At 38.1% G+C, this 24,275-nt stretch overlaps 1 protein-coding gene across 2 annotated transcripts in view; it reads left to right on the forward strand.

The window, feature by feature from the left end:
- Positions 1 to 23,951, forward strand: part of C14H8orf34 (chromosome 14 C8orf34 homolog) — a 364,940-nt gene extending 340,989 nt beyond the window's left edge. For both annotated transcript variants that reach the window (XM_061438931.1, XM_061438930.1), the window contains 3 exons: positions 575 to 668; positions 19,282 to 19,341; positions 22,994 to 23,951. In XM_061438931.1, coding sequence (XP_061294915.1) covers positions 575 to 668; positions 19,282 to 19,341; positions 22,994 to 23,001 — 162 coding nt within the window. In that variant the 3' untranslated portion in view covers positions 23,002 to 23,951. The remainder of the gene's footprint in view (positions 1 to 574; positions 669 to 19,281; positions 19,342 to 22,993) is intronic.
- Positions 23,952 to 24,275: the final 324 nt, after the last annotated feature.

Below are 24,275 nucleotides of genomic sequence, written 5' to 3' on the forward strand. Positions count from 1 at the left end.
GCTCAGTCGTGTCCAACTCTTTGCAACCCCATGGATTATAGCCTGCCAGGTTCCTCTGTTCATGGAATTCTCCAGGCAAGAATATTGGAGTGGGTTGTCATTCCCTTCTCCAGGGATCTTCCTGACCCAGGGATTGAACACAGGTCTCCTGAATCGCAGGCAGATTCGTTACCATCTGAGTCACCAAGGAAGTCCTGCTGCTGCTGCTGCTAAGTCACTTCAGTCGTGTCCGACTCTGTGCGACCCCATAGATGGCAGCCCACCAGGCTCCCCCATTCCTGAGATTCTCCAGGCAAGAGTACTGGAGTGGGTTGCCATTGCCTTCTCCGAAGGAAGTCCTAGATATTTCTTATTAAGACATTAAATCTTATTAAAAGGAGAAAGTTAAAAATAATGAGTTCAGAGTTTGTGGCATGTCCATGAAATGGAAAGGAATTTAAGCTTAGAATTCTTTTCTGTTGTGAGGAAATTCTCGTTATGTTTTTTTGACATGTAATTCATAGGAACTGAAGTGTTCACCCATATTCACAGTATCATTCTAGAATTTAATCCAAATAAGTTTCTTCTTTGGCAGGATGACTCTTTAAAGCAACTGCAGGTGGTTCATCAACCGTGGATCCTGCCAAGTGACACAGAAAGCGAAGGAGTAGAGACAGAACAAGAGAAACGTGAGTAGACACTGATGTTTATTGACAAATTGCTTTTAGCGAAAGGACATTCATGATGATGGTACATTCTTTTCCTAACATCAAACAATATCTGCAAAAAATTCAAACTTGTTTGTGGAGCACATGTAAAGTGAAGCTATACTTTCTGCCTATAAATCTTGATTCAGTGATGTTTTAATTGTGGTGCAGAGACCTATAAGTTTAACTTTCTGAAAAGAGGTGTAGTATCTTAAAACAGGCATTATTCTTTCTGAAGACCAATATAAAATGTCTATTTGAAATGTTACTCTTATATTAATACTATATATTTATATCCATATAACTTGTGGTTATTAAAATGTTTTGAAGTATATTAGGAACTGCTCAATATTATAGTTGAAATTATCAGTATTTGTTAAATGAATAAATTGATATATGTAAAACTGTTCTAAGTTCATAAAAAGATTAATGTTGTAATAGTACTTAAGATCGTTAGTATATCTAGCCCCTGATTTAAGTCATTGGATTTTAACCATAATAAAGAATGAATGACTATAACTTGGGGTAATTCAGTGCATGCTCTCTAGGAGTTATTGACATTCTCAGACAGATGGGTTCAGCATTGTAGATGAGAGGTTAGTGTCTGGATCATTGAGGAAAAACGTTGATTTTTAAAACAATAAGATATCAGAATTTTACCTTTTTTTTTTCTTTTGTAGCCTGTAGAGAGAAATAAAAATTGTAAATAATAACCTAGGCCTCATGGTAATTGGTGTGAAGTGATCAAATAACTGTTCCCTTGAACTATAGTCATCGGAGATACCTGATATGTTACAAGGTAACATGATTCTGTACCAGAGAGATTCAGGGAATCACTCTTCCAGGTGAAAAGGCATTTGTAAATATCCTGATCCTGCTTGTGTAACTGTAGGCTTATGTGGCTAGAAAGAACATAGCCAGGAGGGGGACCTATATGGTGAGAGCTCAGGTGAGAGGAGGAGACAACTGCAGTGGCATTCAGCTGGCACATCCGAAATGCAGTGAGTAAGACACTGTCATTGTACAGACTCTAGTGGAGGGAAGCACCTTCTTTAGAAAACAACTGATGAAGACTCAGAAAGTAGAGTGTAGTTTAAGCAAGTATGAAAATAAAGAGTAATTTATCTTTTAATCTATTTTTAATAGGAGAGTCATTTAGGAGGTCTTTAACACAAGGGATCCTAAGTAAAATAGTCTAGGAAAAGGGCAGCGTAGGATAAAAACCGAATCCCCCAAATCTAAAAGAACAAGTGGCCCACAACTTTTACGAAAACAAAGGCAAGCACGTTTATACCCCTTACTCCCCACACATTTAAAGATATGGAAACTCTCATTCTAGAGTTTGGATTTAATAGTTTTCATCAGATTTTTTTAGGTCTTTGTAAATTTTGCATTAAACAAACCCTTCAAGGGAATGTGTGTGTGTGTTCATGTGTGTGGTGTATAAAGGCAGTGTATGTAATTGGGATAGTTGGGATAGTTTAACTCTCTTAGATTCAACACATATGTGCCCAAGATGAGCATGACCAGGTAAACAACACCCTTATAAGATGCATAGTGTATTAATTCTATGTGTGTGCTATAATTTTTAATGAACTAAAACTAAAATCAAGAAAATATTGATCAAAAGTGTGTTTAATCCAAGTCTAAATTCAGACTTAATTCCTTTCCCTCAAGTCTGTATGTCTCCAATCAGTATTAAGTCTAGAAAATAAGTTAATAATGCAAAGGAAATTAAAAATTCCCAAAACTTTCTTCAACTCTTGTCATCTAATCATATTGTCTTTCTGCATATACTTTCACAAGATTTTCATGATAAGTTGTAATCATCTTATCTTCTATTAGAATGCAACTTCATAGAGGAAATGACTCTGTTCTTGTCTTATTTAGTTACATATTAAGACCTCAATAAATATCTGAAAATTTAGTGAATTAATAAATAGATTAATTTGGTACTGACTTGTTTATCAATAAATAAATAATAATTGCAACTGAATAATTGTCATAAAATATCCATAGTTTTATTAAAATTTTAATGTTGGGTTTAGAGTTTAGCTATAGATTTTGCCATATGGTCTATCAATTACTCTGAAGAAGGTCATTCTTCAACTCTCCTAACCATAGACCTAGAACCAAAAATATTTGATTTCAGCCATGTTGTACTTGGAGGTGACCCTTGACAATGGTAAATTGTTTGAAATAAAATCAGGATTTGAAAATAATTAAGTGGTAATAGGAGCCATCTGGAAATGGAATGCTAGTTGGCAATGTAGCCAAACTCATAGCACAGAGATGCAAGTACTTTTCCAGAGCAGGATCCAACATTTAAGTACTGGGTCAAGTGTAAGATGGAGCCACTGAGGTTATGATGAAAGTGAAAGTGAAAGTGTTAGTCGTTCAGTCGTGTCTGACTCTGAGACTGCAGACTGCCTGGCTCCTCTGTCAGTGGAATTCTCCAGGCAAGAATACTGGAGTGGGTAGCCATTCCCTTCTCCAGGGGATCTTCCTGACCCAGGGATCGAACACGGGTCTCCTGTATTGCAGGCAGATTCTTTACTGTTTCAGTTTGTATTCAATGTATGAGGTTTGTGGAACAGCTGGCAAGATATATACAAATCATTTACCTCTTTATTTTCTCAGTGAAAGAAAATAAATGACATAAATCTATGTCATCCCAGTGTCTGATTTAGCGTCTAGAGGCTCATATATTAGAAATGTATGAATAGGAAAAGGACAAGAGTCATCATTCTAGTGGTAACACCTGTTTCTTGACTCAACTTCCTATAAATTATTTGTAGATAATTTTATGGAATTTTCAGATTTCTCCTGAGACAAAATTATCTTGGCGGAAAGTTTCAAAATAATGTCAGAATATTCGTAGTGGTGCATATTTCTTATTGTCTCATTTAAAACTAAGACTTATCACAAGTAAGTTTTATAAAAGAGCACCATTTAGGAAAATATGTCTTGAATAATTCAATGGGAAGCTTTAAAAACTTTTATTATAAACAAGAGAAGCAGACTCCTTAAGTAGACTTTTTCTTTCTACTCTGATTTTGGTATAAAAGTCTACATCAGAAATTTTAAAAACTCATGTCAGGACTATGCTTGTTTTTAATTGCTCAGATTATGATCTGAAGTCACTAAGTAACTGAAATGATAGGCACTTGCACCTACCAGGTTACTTGTTTGCTATTCATGTTACTGGACTCCACTTCAGACCTAGTCAATCAGAATCTCTGTGCATGGAACTCTGAATTCTGCATTTCTAATAAGCTCTTCAGTTGATCTTTGCTTATTCTAAAGACTGAGAACTACTGGAATGAATGAATCAGAGGGTTGTGTTTTCAGAATTTTCTCCATGGTGTTGTTAATCTCTGGACCTTATTTCTCTAGGCTGCATTTCTATCTGTAAGTTAAGTTTAGACATCAAATGTGAGGATGGAGAAGAAGAAAGGCTTAAATTTAAGGGAATAAGTGTGGAGTAAGATTGAGGGTCAGGTCCCCTAGTCAGTAGGTTCAACATCTACAAAGGCACACGTCATTAAACAGCCTCAGTCAAGCCAGCCAGCACCCTCTGACTACATTTTGGATTTTTAAAAATGAATTGTTGTCGTTTAGTCAGCAAGTAGTGTCCAACTCTTTGCAACCCCATGGATGTAGCCTGCCAGGCTCCTTTGTCCATGGGATTTCCCAGACAAGAATGCTGAAGTGGGTTGCATTTCTTCTCCAGGGGATCTTCCTGACATGAACAACCAAATCGAAAATGAGCAAACAAATGAAACGCCAAACCAAAGAAACAAATCAGCAGAGATGCCCAAAATAAAGAAATAAGAGCCAGATGAAGTGGGAACTAATATGGTAGTGACCCACTGAGACCTCAGGTTTGGATGTAGGTCTGAGGCCCTGGGGTCTGAGATCTCACTGTACATAAAAACAGCAGATTTGACCCTGGGTCTGCTTAAGGCCGGGAGGCTGGCAGGATGATGCTGTACAAAGTCTGTTACCTGGAAAAGCAGCCTCAGGTGTGAAAAGGGAAACAAAAAGCTGGACTTTCCAGCTGTCAAAAACAGCAAGGTAGTTTACTATCTGTTCTAGGGTTTGGATGAAAAATATAAATATATTCATCAGAGATCAGATTCTCAGATTTGTATCTTGACTGTTAGGTTCCAACTTAAACTACCTATATTTTTAGGAACCCCAAATTATAATAAACATTGGGCATTCTCATTAAGTATATTTTGAATTAACAGAAGTTAGTGTTAAAAGGTTGCAGTTGGCAATCTCATTGAAAACATATCAAAACTAATTTTGATAGTAATATTATATAATTTAGTGTGTTATGTTTCAATATTCTTTCCTTCTGTGTATGTTTTTGTGTTAATGCTATTTAAAAATTTAAACATGCATATTTATTTCTTACAAAAGCATGACCCAAAATCTACATTATATTTTTATTCTTAATTCTTTAGTTTAGAATAATTTAGAATTCCAGAAACATTGCCAAAATAATACAGAAAATTTATATATTACCTTTACAGTTAACCTTAGGTCAACATGTCATAATACGTTGGTAAATTTACAAAACTAATAAACCAATGCTACTATTAACTGGGGTCGCACAGAGTCGGACATGACTGAAGCGACTTAGCAGCAGCAGCAGCAGACTTTATTTACTCATCGTGTTTCCCTAATCCCTGCTGGTCTTTCCAGTTTCTCAGTCTTTCCTTATTTTCCATGACCTTGAACCTTTTGAGGAATACAGGTCAAGAATTTTGTAGAATGCCGCTTAATTAGGATTTGTCTAATAGTTTTCTCATGATTAGACTGTGGTTATGTATTTTGGGAGAAAAGACCAAGAAGGTGAAACACCCTCATCATTTAATATTAGAGAGTATATGCAACTGACATGATGATACCCTACATCACCAGGCCATGGTACTGTTTGCTGGCTTCTCCCTTGTAAAGTTACTTTTAATCCAACTTTTTATACAATTCTTTGGAAGCAAGTCACTAATTCTTGCTCCAATTGTATGTATTTGGTATACTTGCTGGTGTCCTATAAAGTCTCTGAGTAACTGTTCATTTTTCTTGTGTGCATGTGTGTGTGTGTTCCTCAGACTGGATTTCAGTTGACCTATTCTTTTATAATTTGTATCTCTTTGTTGCCAATCTCCACTGTATAAGAGTTTATTCTCATATTTGAATTATTTGACATGATTTCCTTTAGCGCCTTGAATATATTTCTAGTAGTTGATTAAAAGTCCTTGTCTGGAAATTCCATCATCTTAGCTTCCTCAGGGAGTTTCTGTTGACTGTGTTTTTTTCCCACTTATGGGCCATGCTTTCACATTTATTGCCATATGTGATATCGTGACTTCCTGTTTGCTGACTTTCCTAAACTCATTTTGTAAAGCCTATATAGTTTGTTGTATACAGCCACTGAAGTCTTTGCTCAGTAACTTAGATATCAGCTAATGACTGGACTTCCCAGGTGACACAGTGGTAAAGAATCTCCCTGCCAATGCAGGAGATGCAAGAGATGCAGACTCAATCCTTGAAAGATTCCCCTGAAGGGGAAATGGCAGCCCACTCCAGTATTCTTGCCTGAAGAATCTCATGGACAGGAGCACCTGCAGGCTGCAGTCCATGGAGTCACAAAGATCTGGACACGACTGAGCACGGTGCTCATATGATTTGCACAATGATTGGACAAAGCATTGATGTATGCCATGAACATTCCAGAAGTTTACAGCATGGCTTAAATAGAGCCTCTAAGTCAACCAGAGGTGAGATCCTTATCAGATCTTTCCTGAATAGATGCATAGCACTGAACATCTGTGTGGCCTTCTAGAGCTACACAGCTATGTTGAGTTTTTGAAAACTTCCTGTGGACATGTCATTTACTGTATTTTCTTTTTAATTTTTTGGTAAGTCTCTTGTTTGCCTCAGGCAGCTGCCATATAAAACTATTACCCCTGATTGTTTTTGACAAATGCTATACAGACAGAGTATCTCACTGAGTGATGTTAAAAAAAAAAAAAAATACAAGTGAGGCATTTCCATATACGTCAAATAGTGACGAATCTCTAGATATTTGGGAACTCTACATCTGTTTTGCCCCCTTCTAGTAGACCATAGGCTGCTTGTTTCATAGTTACCATTGTTGTGAGGGTTCTGATTTGCAAGGCTCCTACAGAACCAGAGAGAAGGATATTAATATCGGATAAGTTAAAACCCTGCATAGTTATTATTCCTATTGAGATTCAACTGATTTTCTTTAATGAATGTTCTATGGATTATTGTAAGGCTTTCACTAATTTCCAGAGTTTTTAAAAAGTTGATTTTAGTGATTTTTCCCTGTGTTACGTTCTCATTGTGTATTTAGACAAGCAGATTTTTTGAGCTGTCTATACTCTCATTTGGGGCTTCCCTGGTGGCTCAGACTGTAAAGAATCTACCTGAAATCTGGGAGACCTGGATTTGATCCCTGGGTTGGGAAGATCCCCTGGAGCAAAGCATGGCAACCCACTCCAGTATTCTTGCCTGGAGAATCCTATGGACAGAGGAGCCTGGCAGGAAATAGTCCATGGGGTCAAAAAGAGTCAGACATGACTGAACGACTAAGCACAGCACAGCACAGCACATACTCTTATTCTAGAAGTATTTCTCCTCTCCTATTTTTCTTGATTTTACAGCCTGGTTTTCTCTTTGTTTGCCTCCAGAGTATGATATCTTCGTAATGGGTTATAGAATCAGACAGTATCTGCTTCTTTAAATCCAATCTCATGAAAAACTATTAAAAACACATTTTTGGTAAAATAAGTTTTGAGAAATTATCAGTTCAGTTCAGTTCAGTTCAGTCGCTCAGTCATGTCCAATTTTTTGTGACCCCATGGGATGCAGCCCGCCAGGCTTCCCTGTCCATCACCAACTCCTGGAGCTTGCTCAAACTCATGTCCATAGAGTCAGTGATGGCATCCAACCATCTCATCCTCTCTCGTCCCCTTCTGCCTTCAATCTTTCCCAGCATCAGGGTCTTTTCAAATGAGTCAGCTCTTCACATCAGGTGGCCAAAGTACTGGAGCTTCGGCTTCAGCATCAGTCCTTCCAATGAATATTCAGGACTGATTTCCTTTAGGATGGACTTGTTGGATCTCCTTGCAGTCCAAGGGACTCTCAAGAGTTTTCTCCAATACCACAGTTCAAAACCATCAGTTTTTCAGTGCTCAGCTTTGTTTATGGTCCAACTCTCACATGACTGCTGGAAAAACCATAGCCTTGATTATACGGACCTTTGTCAGCAAAGTAATGTCTCTGCTTTTTATTGAGAAATTCTAGATATCATTATATTTGAGAGGCTCTCAATTGTAAGACATCCCTTTTCAAGAGGAGCAAGGCAGCTCTACAGTTCTAAATAAACAGATCAAGTATAACCAGCATCCTGGCTTAAAATAGGGGGAAATATTGTTCATTGTTGACTTGAAATACTATAGAGTCTCTTCTAAAATATTTACATAGTAAAGTCACCAGGTAGCCCCTGCTTGATTGTATTTATCCCAGTTTTTCTTTTTTTTTATATTTACTGAAGTCCTTTTTACAGAATGCCCATTAACTCCTATTTTCTAGAAAGCCTATAAATTGCAAAATGCCTATTAACTGCTCGAAGAACATGTATTCTGGGATTTTACGAAGTGCAAACCTAGTCTAATCCCTTCCACTTCAACTCTCTCAACTTAGTGGAGAAGAAATTGATGCTCTAAGAGACTGTCATCTTGCCACATCATCCCGTTAAAACAGAAGCAGGAGCAGAACCAAGAGCTCCTCTTTGGGTCCAGTGATATTTACCTCCTTTTCCTCATCTTTCACTAGTACCTCCCTTCTCTCCCCCTTACCAGGGGTTCACACAGTTTATGCTGTGACTCTTGAGAGCCAGAGTTTACTTAGGGCGGCAAGAAAGGCAGTAGGATTCTACTGTCCACCCAGGATGTGGCCCAACTTCTCACCTTAAAGAAAAACCTTTGTTCTGCTTAACCTAACTTCTAGTCATTTCTTTCCAGATAGTCTCCCAAAATTCATATGTGCACAATGCTTGAGGCAGCGGAGTTAGGGTACCACGGCTGATTATCTTACCAGTCTCAAGATAAGGACTAACGCTGCCGAGTGAAGGGTAGAAGGGTGGGTTGGGGAGCAATGGACTGTAGATAACTGAAAGACTCAAATGAGTTAACAGACAATTATGTGAAAGTGTCAGGGGTACATGATACTTGAAATTTTCAGGACTTTGATAGTATTAGGGACATGGCATCAGAAATACAGACTAGAATGCAACTATACCCACCTCAGGGACAAATGAGACAAGACTAACAGGACTTATTGTTCAGTCGCTAAGTCACATCTGACTCTTTGTGACCTCATGAACTGCAGCACGCCAGGCTTCCTGGTCCTTAACTATCTCCCTGAGTTTGCTCAAACTCATGTCCATTGAGTCAGTGATGCCACCCAACCATCTCATCCTTTGTGGCCCCTTCTCCTCTTGCTTTCAATCTTTCTCAGCATCGGGATCTTTTCTAATGAGCCAGCTCTTCACATCAGGTGGCCAAAGTATTGGAGCTTCGGCTTCAACATCAGTCCTTCCAAAGAACACCCAGGGCTGATCTCCTTTAGGATGGACTGGTTGTATCTCCTTTCTGTCCAAGGAGCTCTCGAGAGTCTTCTCCAACACCACAGTTCAAAAGCATCAGTTTTTTGGCACTCAGCCTTCTTTATGTTCCAACCATAAAGGAAAACCCCAGCTTTGATTATACAGACATTTGTCAGCAAAGTGATGTCTCTGCTTTTTAATATACTGTCTCGGTTTGTCATAGCTATTCTTCCAAGGAGCAAGTTCTTTTCATTTTGTGGCTGTAGTCACCGTCTGCATTGAATTTGGAGCCTAAGAAAATTAAATCTGACACTGTTTCTGCATTTTCCCATCTATTTGCCAAGAAGTGATGGGACTGGATACTATGATCTTTGTTTTTTGAATGTTGAATTTTAAGCCAGCTTTTTCACTCTCCTCTTTTACCTTTTTCAAAAGGCTCTTTAGTTCCTCTTTACTTTCTACCATTCAAATGGTATTATCTGCATATCTGAGGTTATTGATATTTCTGTGGGCAATCTTGATTCCAGCTTGAGCTTCATCCAGCCTGACCTTTTGCATAATGTACTCTGCATATACTAGATACTTTGTTTTCCTTTAAAAGTCATGTATTTGTAGAGAAAAGGCATGCACACACTAGAAACAACCAAGAATGAAGCATTAATATTAATCCAGTAGTAATAGCACAAGGGTAATTAGAAAGACGAGATCTTAAATTTAAGAAAGACAAATACTTCTGGCAAACTATAGTAGGTTATTTTTGAAGACTAAAAAAATCTTGATAATTTTTGTCTCACTTTTCATATTCAACCTCCTATGAATGTACAGAAAATTCTAAAGCTTGTCCTAAAACATTTAGGGTATCTGAACTCATCCCAGGCACTAATTATTCTGAATTAAATATATCAACATTTGTATATTTGGTATCTGTTATTATTACATAAATATTTAGCACATCTGCAAATATATCAACATATCTATGTTTTGTATCTGTTATTATCATAAATATTTAAGAATTAATATTTAACCAATAAATATAAAAGTAAGTTAATAATTACTGTTAATGATCTATTAGAAACAAAACATTCTCGTGTTAAAGTGAAATTTTCATTATAAACTGATTGTATATGATTATTTTGGTGATAAATAAGTTTTTGCAATTTCTAGAAGCCAAGGCTCTGGATTATTCATGTGGCATTCTTACTTGGAAATGCTTCCCACGTCTGTGGTAAAATCTGATATTATGAATGGTTCAATTGATTTCTAAGCTCCTAGAAAACTTTTAAAGGGTAACATTTAATAACATATAAAATTTAATCTCACCAAATAAACTATTATTAAGTATAAAGGAAAAATGTGTCAAGTTACTCAGCAGTATATAAGGTTACATGCTTCAGACTACCTGCTTTGTTTATTAAAACTTCCTTGTCACATGCAATAGCTGTCAAAAATCTCATAACAGGTATCAGAAACGGCTGTATTTAAACAAGACAGCTCAGAAACAATGATTTGAAAGGAGCCTGGCTGAAGCCCACATTTTGACCTCAAAGGGTCTCCTGGAGAGGCAGGAGAGAGGAGGCAACTGGGACCCCTCAGCACCTGCCTCAAGGATATAGACGCTGGCCGGAAAAAGCCATGTGGGGAGCTTGCTCTAATGCAAGGACACCGGTGCTGGCAAGCCCCATTCTGAAGTCGTCCCTCCAGCGTATTAGCACTGAGGGCTTACCTATTCACCGGTAGGCTGACACTAGCCGGGGGCCCCCTGGGCCGGGCAGCCAGGAGGTGCCTTTACATTTAAAGTCCTTCCTTCCCTTGTGGTCCCCAGGCTCATAAGTTGCAGAGAAGGGATTCACACTCAGGTGCAGCTACAGTTGTCCAATGCTCAGATTTTAACTCTCAGAGACACATTACATGGGGATAAAGGAGACTGCTATCCTTCAAGGTTCTCTGCCAAATACTTTTCGCCTTTTCCTTACTAACCAGGAATGATTTATCTTTCCACTTGTGAAGCTATAGCTCACTCTTCCGTTTTTCCTAATTATCATATGTCTTTTCCATTCAATACCTTGCCTTTAATATGCCTTGACACTGCAGAGGAGAGAACGATTTTGGACCTCTCTCTTGAGTGGGCTTATGGGTGGTGCCTGCTGCTCAGTCACTTCAGTCGTGTCCAACTCTTTGCGACCCCAAGGACTGCCAGGCTCCTCTGTCTATGGGATTCTTCAGGCAAGAATACTAGAAAGGGTTGCCATGCCCTCCTCCAGGGGATCTTCCTGACCCAGGGATCAAACCCGCGTCTCTTATGTCTAACCTGCACAGGAAAGTGGTTTCTTTACTCCCAGCACCACCTGGGAAGCCCCCTCATTGGTGGCACGATAGTCTTATGCAATGCTCTTACATATTATCACAGGCTCTGAGAGTTCATCTTATATCTACTCATTGGAATACTTGCCACCATTCAGGGTTTGATCTCAACCAACATTATTATTTCATTCATCTTTTTCCTGCTACTTAAGACTCAAGCGCTTACTTCTGAAACTAAGTTTTCAAAAAAAAAAAAATTCAAGAATGAATTATTTCCTACAGAAGATGCTATATTTTCATTGTTTTGGTTAGACTAAAAGTTTACTTGCAAAATCTCTTAGGAAGTAATGGAATATTTGTTATTAGGGTCTGGCAAGAAGTCGTAACCTGAAAATAGACACTGCAGCTTAAGAAATTATTTGTAATAATAGACATAATATATGCTGTGCTAAGTCACTTCAGTAGTGTCCGACTCTGTGCAACCCCATAGACGGCAGCCCACCAGGCTCCCCCGTCCCTGGGATTCTCCAGGCAAGAACACTGGAGTAGGCTGCCATTTCCTTCTCCAATGCATGAAAGTGAAAAGTGAAAGTGAAGTCGCTCAGTCGGGTCCGACTCTGTGTGACCCCATAGACGGCAGCCCATCAGGCTCCTCTGTCCATGGGATTTTCCAAGCAAGAGTACTGGAGTGGGGTGCCATTGCCTTCTCCAAGACATAATATAGAAGGTATACAAATATAGAATAGGAGTAGTAAGCGCAGAGTTTCAAAAATATGGCATAATAAATCTTTTTCACTGAAACAATTAGCATATATTCTAATAGATATATAATTTAATAATAAACTGGGAAAATTGTCATATAGCCTAACAAAACTACAAAATCTATTTGGGGAATATATTTAGAATTATAGTATTCAGTTTTTCCTTAAAGTCTATTATGAGTCACTGACATTTTAAAGCTCATATAGAAACACAAGTTTCTCTACAAAAGGAAAAAATGAAAAAGGACTGACATTTTTTACGTTTTTGTTGTTATGTGCTATGTAGTATCTCCTTTAATTCTTATGACAAATTGATGTGTAAATGATATTACTGATGTTATAAACTCCGATTTGTTAAAAACCTTTTTCCAAGGATGTACAATTAGTAAGTACAATTTACATTCTAACTTAATCCAAAGCCATATGTTCTACTCTGAAATGTCATTTCATTTCCAAAAGCTTATAAAAGGAGGGAGGGAGAAGGAATGTGTGTGTAGATAATATCAAGAAAAGAATTATTTAGCTGAGCACTGAAAGAGTTTGTATCATAAAGAAAGGAAGAGTTTGTATCATAAAGAAAACACTATAAAACATGAAAATAAGGGAAAGTGACATATAAAGAAACAAGCAGTAATATATTTGAGTAGGAAATCTGCTTTTAATATAAACTTCAACTTGAGATAGTTATATTTACACTGTGCTCCAAATTATTATCTACAGGCAAAGCCATCCAGAAAATTAAGGGAGGCATATATGATAAACATAAAAATTAGAATTTTGACAGTATAAAATAAATAACATTTAGTAATTACGTTAAGCACAGTTTCAGTCCCATAGTATGCTATTAAAAATAGAACAGCTGTTCAAAGCATGCTGCCAAATTTCTTCAAAATGACTTGTTTTGAAATGTTGACTAAATATCCCAAAACTGTATATCTGCTTTAGTATATTTAAACATTCTTCAGACCAAAAACAACTTTTCTCTATATTCATAAGGGTAAATGACATGACTTTCCCCTTCATGTTAGGACATAAAGGTTTTCCATTTATTAACTTTTAAAATAGTTTTCCGAGTTGCTTCAGTTGTGTCCAACTCTGCAACCCCCTGGGCCCACCAGACTCCTCTGTCCATGGGATTCTCCAGGCAAGAACACTTGAGTGGACTGCCATGCCCTCCTCTAGGGGATCCTCCAGACCCAGAGATCAAAATCAGTCTTTTATGTCTCCTATATTGGCAGGTGAGTTCCTTACCACTAGCGCCACCTGGGAAGCCCCTAGTTATATGAGGCTTTGTAATTTATAAGTTGCATCCACATCAGTTCAGTCACTCAGTCGTGTCCGACTCTTTGCGACCCCATGAATCGCAGCACACCAGGCCTCCCTGTCCATCACCAACTCCCGGAGTTCACTCAGACTTATGTCCATCAAGTCAGTGATGCCATCCAGCCGTCTCATCCTCTGTCATCCCCTTCTCCTACTGCCCCAAATCCCTCCCAGCATCAGAGTCTTTTCCAATGAGTCAACTTTCTGCATGAGGTGGCCAAAGTACTGGAGCTTCAGCTTTAGCATCATTCCTTCCAAAGAAATCCCAGGGCTGATCTCCTTCAGAATGGACTGGTTGTATCTCCTTGCAGTCCAAGGGACTCTCAAGAGTCTTCTCCAACACCACACTTCAAAAGCATCAATTCTTCGGCGCTCAGCCTTCTTCACAGTCCAACTCTCACATCCATACATGACCACTGGAAAAACCATAGTCTTGACTAGACAGACCTTTGTTGGCAAAGTAATGTCTCTGCTTTTGAATATGCTATCTAGGTTGGTCACAACTTTCCTTCCAAGGAGTAAGCGTCTTTTAATTTCATGGCTGCAGTCACCAGCTGCAATGGTTTTGGAGCCCAGAAAAAATAAAGTCTGACACTGTTTCCACTGTTTCCCCATTTATTTCCCATGAAGTGGTGGGACCGGATGGCATGATCTTCATTTTCTGAATGTTGAGCTTTAAGCCAACTTTTTCACTCTCCTCTTTCACTTTCATCAAGAGGCTTTTTAGTTCCTCTTCACTTTCTGCCATAAGGGTGGTGTCATCTGCATATCTGAGGTTAGTGATATTTCTCCTGGCAATCTTGATTCCAGTTTGTGTTTCTTCCAGTCCAGCGTTTCTCATGATGTACTCTGCATATAAGTTAAATAAGCAGGGTGACAATATACAGTCTTGAAGTTCTCCTTTTCCTATTTGGAACCAGTCTGTTGTTCCATGTCCAGTTCTAACTGTTGCTTCCTGACCTGCATACAGATTTCTCAAGAGGCAGGTCAAGTGGTCTGGTATTCCCATCTCTTTCAGAATTTTCCACAGTTTATTGTGATCCACACAGTCAAAGGCTTTGGCATAGTCAATAAAGCAGAAATAGATGTTTTTCTGGAACTCTCTTGCTTTTTCTATGATCCAGCAGATGTTGGCAATTTGATCTCTGGTTCTTCTGCCTTTTCTAAAACCAGCTTGAACATCAGGAAGTTCACAGTTCACATATTGCTGAAGCCTGGCTTAGAGAATTTTGAGCATTACTTTACTAGCGTGTGAGATGAGTGCAATTGTGCAGCAGTTTGAGCATTCTTTGGCATTGCCTTTCTTTGGGATTGGAATGAAAACTGACCTTTTCCAATCCTGTGGCCACTGCTGAGTTTTCCAAATTTGCTGGCATCTTGAGTGCAGCACTTTCACAGCATCATCTTTCAGGATTTGGAATAGCTCAACTGGAATTCCATCACCTCCACTAGCTTTGTTTGTAGTGATGCTTTCTAAGGCCCACTTGACTTCACATTCCAGGATGTCTGGCTCTAGGTCAGTGATCACACCATCGTGATTATCTGGGTCGTGAAGATCTTTTTTGTACAGTCCTTCTGTGTATTCTTGCCACCTCTTCTTAATATCTTCTGCTTCTGTTAGATCCATACCATTTCTGTCCTTTATCAAGCCCATCTTTGCATGAAATGTTCCCTTGGTATCTCTACTTTTCTTGAAGAGATCTCTAGTCTTTCCCATTCTGTTGTTTTCTTCCTTTTCTTTACATTGATTGCTGAGGAAGGCTTTCTTATCTCTTCTTGCTATTCTTTGGAACTCTAATTCCAAAAATAGACCTATTACGGAAATTTTGGTCTTACCATTCTTATTTTATGCTGTTAAGTATTCAACACATATTTATTTAATAAATATACATTCAGTATTTACTTAATAAATGTTTACTGAATGAATGAATGGATGGCTGAATGAATTTAGTTCAAATTGGTTAAGTGACTTGAAGATCACTTGAGCAGAGGCCAAGCCTCAGTCTCCTCTTCTGATTATTCAGTAGTCATAATGTCTAGAAACATAGACAGATGTGTATCACGAGTGGTTTATTAGTATACATAGCAAAACACGATACATTCAGTGACGTTTCCTATGTTCAGCGTGTTGTTCATCTGTAGTAATGATTTTTCCATTAGAACTGCGATGAACATGGTGCATTCACGCAGCATATCCAGCCATCTCTATGTGTGCATTTGTGATGCATCACCTCAGCTGATTGTGTGGCTGTTTTTCACTGAATAAACCACTCAAGAAAAAAGAATTACAGGTTCTAGTCTGTAAACAAATGTGCTATCTTTATTAAGATACTCTTTATCTAAACTTTACAGCTACTCGTGGCTTGTTCTTCCCCTCACCAAAGCTGCCTCGTTTCTTACGTCCCCACGAGTTTGGGGAATATTCTCCCCCGTACAGGCAGGCCTGATGCACAGAGCACAGCAGTATACAGCTGGATGCTTAAGTCAGTTGCGGTACGAGGATGTTATGCCGAAGTTCAGTTCAGAAACTTGAGATCAGCTACTTCTGCCTTTTAGTCCTGTTGTCCTTGGCCACTCTGCCTTGCCCCCATGGCCCCTATCAAAATAAAATCTTCTCATGTGTTTGTATTGTTAACCACTGTTGACATATTTCCCAGATCTTTCCACTGTGGCCTATGGAACAGGAATTTGATTTGCAAACTGATCACTTTGGTGCTATTCAAAGAACACGCTCCATGCCTTTATTGTCTTATTCAAATGGTTCCTAGAAGACACTGCTTCCCTTTTAGCCTTCACCAGGAAAAGCTATTCCTTTCACTTGCCATGTATTAAGCACCATGACGTGGCATTAATATTCTGCCTGAATGTTTTTTAGGCTCATGCCATCTGTCCTGCTGCCCTGTGTCTTTCCTTGTCACTATCATCTCATCAGTCACTTCTGTTCTCTCATGACGGGTTGACATTTGGTTCATTGGTTTCCTTTCTACCACACTCTTATCATTAGAAAATTTTAACTTTCATTTGAGTTTGGCATCCAAAGTCTTACCATTAAAATTCCTTGGCCCTCTCCAGTCTAATGCTCTTCTAAGGCAGTGTAACTTTTTTTTCTTATCAAATCCAAAATAGTATCCTACTCTAAGATTTTAGATTACTGTAGTCTACAGTCTGTCCCAAACCTTTTATCTTTCAGATTCTCTAGTTTCTGTTAAACCCACACTTCCATCTTCCTTTAGTACCCAGACACATCATTACTCCTTTTTCCTCAAGTATGCCAGATCACAGTTGACTTCAACCTAAAGTCCATGCTACATAGAACATTGATATTCAGCCTTTCATGGGAATTGTAAGAAATGCAATTTCCTTGGGCATCACCCAATGTCAGCTAAGTCAGAAACTAATAGTGGACTCCAGCAATCTGTGTTTTAAAAGCCTTCCAGATAATTCTGATACACAGAATTTAAGAGAACCACTAATGCAGAGCATTAATTCAACTGCTCTCCTGCCAGGATCTCTAATATCTTTGAGTGGTGAAGAATATTCAACTGTGAATGCATCATTATTCTAATTCAAAGCCTCTCTATGTGTAAAATTTCAAAAAATTTATCAAGTTCTCCAGTATCTACATATAAAGGTCGAGACTTTCAATCCAAATGTTTGTAGTTCTTCTTCATCTAAATTTGAATTTTCTAAAACTGTCAAATGCCCAGTGCTTAATGATACTTCCAGAGGTGCTGCCTTTATAACCCTCGTCTGTGCTGGACTCTGAGCGATGCTAACTGACTCAAGTCAGATGTATGAGAAGGGGTAAAGTCAGAATTTGAACTCAAAGCTGAGTGCAAAACTTATGCTTTCTCTTTGGTTACTGAATTTTCTGTTTTGCACTGACATGCCTCTATTCTAGCTGAAGCAGTATTTACAATGTATCTCTGTAGAATTTTTAAAAGTGAGTTATATGAAAATCTATTATCAGATAACTTTGATAAAATATCAGGTTAAATAATTCCCCTTATTATGGGACTTCGAAGAGCCTTTAATATGCTTGTGTGTATTTTGAGCCTCCAAAAAAGCAGATGGTATGTTATTGTTGAAAAGTCTTTGATCAAGGAACCATTTGTGGATTATCTATATTAACACCTTTCAGGACTAGCATTCCAAAATCTGCTTTGGAAAACTTGGGTTTAATCTATTTCCTTTCTCTTCAAGAAATGTGAAGGCTTATCTCCCTTGCTGCCTTTATTTCATTTTCTTTGATCTTCTGTTTTTATTTCCCTCCTCTTTTAATTAGAATACTCATGTCCCCTTGTCCTACTAGGTTCTGCCTTTCTGCCTCAAGGATGCATTCAGAGGAATCACGTTTAGCATATAATATTATGTGTGTAACATTATATTACTGTGGACAAAGGTCCATATAGTCAAAGCTATGATTTTTCTAATAGTCATGTATGGATGTGAGAGTTAGACCATAAAGATAGCTGTGCGTGCATGCTAAGCCGCTTCAGTTGTGTCCAACTCTTTGCAACCCCATGGACTGTAGCCTGCCAGGCTTCTCTGTCCGTGGGATTCTCCAGGCAAGAATACTAGAGTGGGTTGCCATGCCCTTCTCCAGGGGATTTTCCCAGCCCAGGGATCAAACTGATATCTCAAGACAACTGAGCACCAAAGAATTGCTGCTTTTGAATTGTGGTGCTGGAGAAGACTCTTGAGAATCCCTTGGATTGCACGGAGATCAAATCAGTCAATCCTAAAGGAAATCAACCCTGAATATTCATTGGAAAGACTGATGCTATAACTGAAGTTCCAGTACTTTGATTACCTGATGCAAAGAGCCAACTCATTGGAAAAGATCTTGATGCTGGGAAAGATTAAAGGCAAAAGGAGAAGGAGGTGGCTGAGGATGAGATGATTAGATAGCATCACTAACTCAAAGGACGTGAATTTGAGCAAACTCAGGAAGACAGTAAAGGAGAGGGAAGCCTGGCATGCTGTAGTCCATGGAGTCGCAAAGAGACAACTTAGTGACTGAACAGCAACAACAAACATTATGTGCCAGGCATTACAAATATAGTATATACATGCAAATACATACCACTTTATGTAAATCTCATAATAATTTTGTGATGATTATGTTAAATTACAAATGTTATAGCATCATAATATGTGACATGAATATATCCAGACCTGAACATACTGTGTTAGGGTAGTAGTCTGTAAAGCATGCCTTTGCTGCCGGACCCATGCTGGATCTAAGAATTATGACTATGATTAGACGAGATCTTCTTGCAATCCACGTATATATTCATAGCACTTCTCTTGAGGGGCCTTTTGCCCTAGTTTTTATTTAAAATCAGAAGAAGTTTAAATTGAAAATGGCTTATGAAATGAGAACCAACATACTTAAATAGTTAAATTATGTATGATTGCCATCACTATATACTCTGAGTGTAGTTTTGATATTGATTTCAGTTAATCCTCATAAGAAATTGATCAAACCGCAAGGGAATTGTGTTTCCTTGACTTTTTTTTTTTCCTGGTCCAGTACATTACCTCTTTTTTTTTCATTGTGCAGGTTCTGCCGATCTTCTTCTTTGTGTTCCGTGCTCTTCTTGTCCTGCACTGGTCTACTCCGGTATGTTTGCTCAGGGCACTTAATGTCAATGTCTGGTAATGATGGGCACCACTTAAAATGGCTCAAATCTAGATTTTTAAAAAATGCATAGTCTTCATGACCTATAATGAGAAAAAGATTTTCCTCCTCCATGATGTTTTCTCTTTCTTTTTGTGCCATTCTGTGGATCTCAGGCTCCTCATTGAGTCTGTGTTCTCCTGTGTGGAGGAAGTGGGGTGAGGATTTTAAATCTCTTGTCCATGGCAGGAAGATCACTTTAGATATATGCTCTTTGTGCTAACCCTAAGATACTATGAAATATGTCTTAGAGACATAGCATCTCAAAACAATTTCATATCCTGGGACATGAGGTTACTCTATGAACTGGATGTATAAAGATGAAAAATTCTCAGTATCTTCTCTCAAGGATGTTACGAGGAGGAGTAAAGCATTGCGTATGTCCTTAGCACTCATAGAATCATAAAATATCAAAATAAGAATCTGAGAACGATCTGCTTCTCTTCCCGTTTCATGCTCACCCCTTCTTTGAAATACCCCTACCAAACGGTTAGCCAGCTTCCGTGTGATGGTGGTACACCACCTCCTGTGCTCTGCTGTCATTGCTCAGTGACCCAGTCATTTTGTATTAAAAAATCACTTAAAGAAACAATTTCTGCAGTGTACCGTTGTGTGGTTGTCAAAATATGTTTATTACACATGCTTTATGATAAAACCTGGAAACTGTTTTATGATAAAACATGGAAAACATAAAAAATGGAAACAGTCTAATGGCCAAAAAGGGAAGATTGATTTTAAAAATTATAGCAATCTGTATAATGGGATTCTGTGATCTGTTATAAAGAATGAGATGTGTTAACTCAACACATACATAGATTTTTACTGATATTAACTGGTTCTATCTAGTCATATCTATATATAATCTGATGTGTAAACATTTTTACAATATTGTTTTATAAAAAAGTGAGTCATAGGACACTATACTAGATACAGTTCATTTTTTGTTATGTCTAATGCATAGACACAATCATATACAGTTGGTCCTTGAACAGTGTGGGTGTTAGCGCACTGATTCTTCACATAGTTGAAAGTCCACATATAACTTCACAGTCAGCCCTCCATATCTGTGATTTCACATCTGTGGATTCAGTATCTTGGATTGTGTAATACTGTAGTACATATTTATCAGAAAAAATATTCATATAGGTAGACCTGCACAGTTCACAGCTATCTTTTTCAAGGGTCAGCTGTATTTACATCTACAAAATATTGCCTGGATAGTTTAAAAAGGTCTTGAAAAGCTATCTGCACCCCATGTTCATTGCAACATTATTTACAATAACCAAGATATAGAGAAAAACCTAAATATCCATTAATACATGAATAGATTAATAAAATGTGGTGTGTATATATATATATAGTGTTAGTTGCTCAGTCGTCTCTGACTCTTTGCAACCTCATGGACTGTAACCCGCTAGGCTCCTCTGTCCATGCAATTCTCCAGGCAAGAATATTGGAGAGGGTTGCCATTTCCTTCTCCAGAGGATCTTCCCAACCCAGGAATCAAGCCCAGGTCTCCTGCATTGTGGGCAGATTTCCTTGCCATCTGAGCTACAGGGAAGTGTACACACATATACACACAACAGAATATTATTCAGCCATAAAAAATAATGAAATCTTGCCATTCGCAACAACATGGACAGAACTTGAAGCCATCATGTTAAGTAAAATTATTCAGACAGATAAAAACAAAAACCACATCACTTCATCTATACATGGAATCTAAACAAAATGAAACACCAAGCTCATAGATACAGAGAACAAATTGGTGGTTGCCAGAGGCAGAGAGTGGGTAAAATGGATGAAGATGGTTGAAAAGTACAGACTTCCAGTTATAAAATAAATCTTGGGGACATCATGTACAGCATGGTGACCACAAATAACAAACATGAATTTCTTATGCTGTTAAAAATATTTAAAACCTACTTTAAAAGAAACCACTCTCTTATTTTGTCCCAAAATCTGAATCCTTGTAGCTGTCTTCTTTCTGGTTTGGTCTTTTCATTTCACAATCAAAAACTTTATCTCCCTTCTATATAATAACTCTACCATTGCAGGGATGTGAAGAATATGTGATTTTCTTTCTTGGGCCTTAAAATGTTCTTTGCATGACATCCAGGCATACTGCCCTTCAGTCTAAGAGATTCAAAGGTGTAAACTCATTCATCTGATTTGTATTAAGTAAAGACCTACGATGAGTCAGTAACTATGACAGAGGACACATCACTGTCACAGGTGATGTCACAGCTTGTCTGTGTGTGTGATTCTCTCAGTCGTGTCGGACTCTTTGCAACCTCATGAACTATAGCCTGTCAGGTTCCTCTGTCTATGGAATTCTTCAGGCAAGAATACTGGAGTAGGTAGCCATTGCCTTTTCCAGGGGATCTTCCCGACCCAGGGATTGAAACCCTGTCTCCCGCACTGCAGGCAGATTCTTTATCATCTGAGCTACCAGAGAATCCCCAATGTCACAGCTTACTTGATGATAAAGTCACACATTGTATTATTATTCTCATGTAATTCTGAGGATTACGATTGTATAAGCATTAGGATTAGATAATTGCATGCAGCTGGAGAATGCTAGCTTGCCTAGTGGTGAGGAGCCCTGAGAAAATGGTCTTTAAGACCTGAAGGGTGGGACTTCCCTGATGGTCCAGTGCCTTCCAGTGAGGGGGTACTGGTTCAATCCCTGATTTGGGAGCTAAGATCCCGCATGCCTCATGGCCAGAAAACCAAAATATAGAAACAGAAGCAATATTGTAGCAAATTAAATAAGGACTTCAAAAATCGTCCTCATCAAAAAGAAAAAAAAAAAGCTCTAAAGGAGAGAGTGAGATAAAGGAGTTGGCAAGATTAGTTGGCATAAGTGGAATATTCTAGATAAAGGAGAAGTATGCACACAAATAACCCAACTCCTTCTTCCTTACCTCTCTTCCTCCCTTCCTCCTTTCTCTTCTGTCAAACAACTACTTACTAATCAAACACCACACACAAAGGATTCTTTCAAGTCCTGGGAGTCATTCAGAGATTAATATTCTTCTTTCAATGTGTTTATGATCTAGTCAATGAATAGTAAATATAACTCAGGTAAAAAGCATTAAAAAACATATAAAATATTCTTGAAGCATGGACATATTCCCTTGACATTCTAGTTATATTTTTCTGGGGAAAAAAGCAGTTCTTTCAATCAAGAAGTGTGGACGGATAATTTCAGTGCCAAAGTGGATCAGGCTGGCTCACTTTATGCTGCTCTAGTTTTCTAACTTCAGTCTCAGAATTCCTTCACGGAAAGTAATTGTGTACACACCTTGCAGGTATTTCTCATTGGCGCTATTAGGAGGGAAGTCCATCTGTTTTACCAGTCCAAGTTATTTTTGCATACTTTATATGCAAAGATGTTATACAGAGGTACCAGAAATGGACATAATGACAGTTAAATATGGTTACTAGAGGTAGTCCTCTAAGGTCAGTGCCACACTGTAAAAGTTCAGATGGAGTAGAGGAAAGCATGAAAATCCCAGTCTTTCTTTTTCACATGTTGTGCTGTAGACATATCATTAAGTGCATCTTCTTTTGTTTTCTTTATCTCTTACAGGTCTGTGAAGCAGGCAGAAGAAGTTACAAGTGGTCCTTAAAGAAATGGCAATTAATCAAATCCTTATGTATAGTTCTAATTTTATTTACTACGTGTAATCATTTAAAGAATGGTTATTTTTATAATATCAATAATAAACAAGTACTCTTGTAACCAGGGGGTGCCTAAGTGTGTAATCAACAAAACACTAACCCTGGCAAAGGATTCTGGGGTGGTCAGGCTGCCTGCTGCCTTTTGACATGGTTAGTGTCCTGGGTTTAGATTACTTTATACCTAGTTATTAAGATTACTATTTGATACATTAAATATTGCCTGATTCAAATAACTTTAAAATTTTTCTGTATTTTAACTTGTCTAGGGTTTTCTACTTCTTATATTTTTATAATATTTTCTCATTTTTTAGATTAATAAACATACTTATCCGCACGTGCCAAGATAAGCCATTTAGGTCTCTATAGGAGTTAGCTATCATGTCATCAACTGCCATATATATTTTTGTGCAGCAGCAAGAGGCATGTTCTCCACCACTGCCCCTTCCTCTGATTATCCTCCCTAGTCCTACCAAAACAAATAATTGATATCTTAATTCCATAAAGTAAATCAATAAGGAATGAAATGCATGGCCCAAAGCATATGCAATGAAAATTGTTTGACCATTTATCCAATCATTGAACCCAATTAAGATTATCCATTTTAAATTTGATATATGCCCGCTTTTGGAATGAGTTATGCATTGATGCTACTAAGTGAATGGAACTAAGTATATTTTATTTAGCTTATCGTCGGTTTTATCTGACTTGTTGTAATCTAAGTTTACTTTCTGGACCTTTAAGGCATACAGTTAAATTCTAAAACTGTGTGTACAACTGTCAAAGAAACAAACATTAAAGGCCAGAACATGACTAAAGAATAAACAAAGAAATTCTGATTGTATGAATGAAGTCAGAGTCCTAAATGAAATAATATAATAAACCTTCTTATATTAACATTTTTGTGTGCATAGAAACTCATGAGACGAATTTTCATAAGAGTTTTTTCTTTTTGGGGGAGTGAGGGGTCGAATGGCACCCCACTCCAGTACTCTTGCTTGGAAAATCCCATGGACGGAGGAGCCTGGTGGGCTGCCGTCTGTGGGGTCGCGCAGAGTCAGACACGACTGAAGCGACGCAGCAGCAGCAGCAGCAGCAGAGGGGTAGAAACAAATTAAAGGCTTAGAAATTAGTTTATTTTTGAACAGAAAAGAGAGAAGGCATGGGAGTAAGTTTATGGGACCATACCACTC

Source organism: Bos javanicus, chromosome 14, assembly GCF_032452875.1.
Source record: "Bos javanicus breed banteng chromosome 14, ARS-OSU_banteng_1.0, whole genome shotgun sequence".
Classification (NCBI taxonomy): domain Eukaryota; kingdom Metazoa; phylum Chordata; class Mammalia; order Artiodactyla; family Bovidae; genus Bos; species Bos javanicus.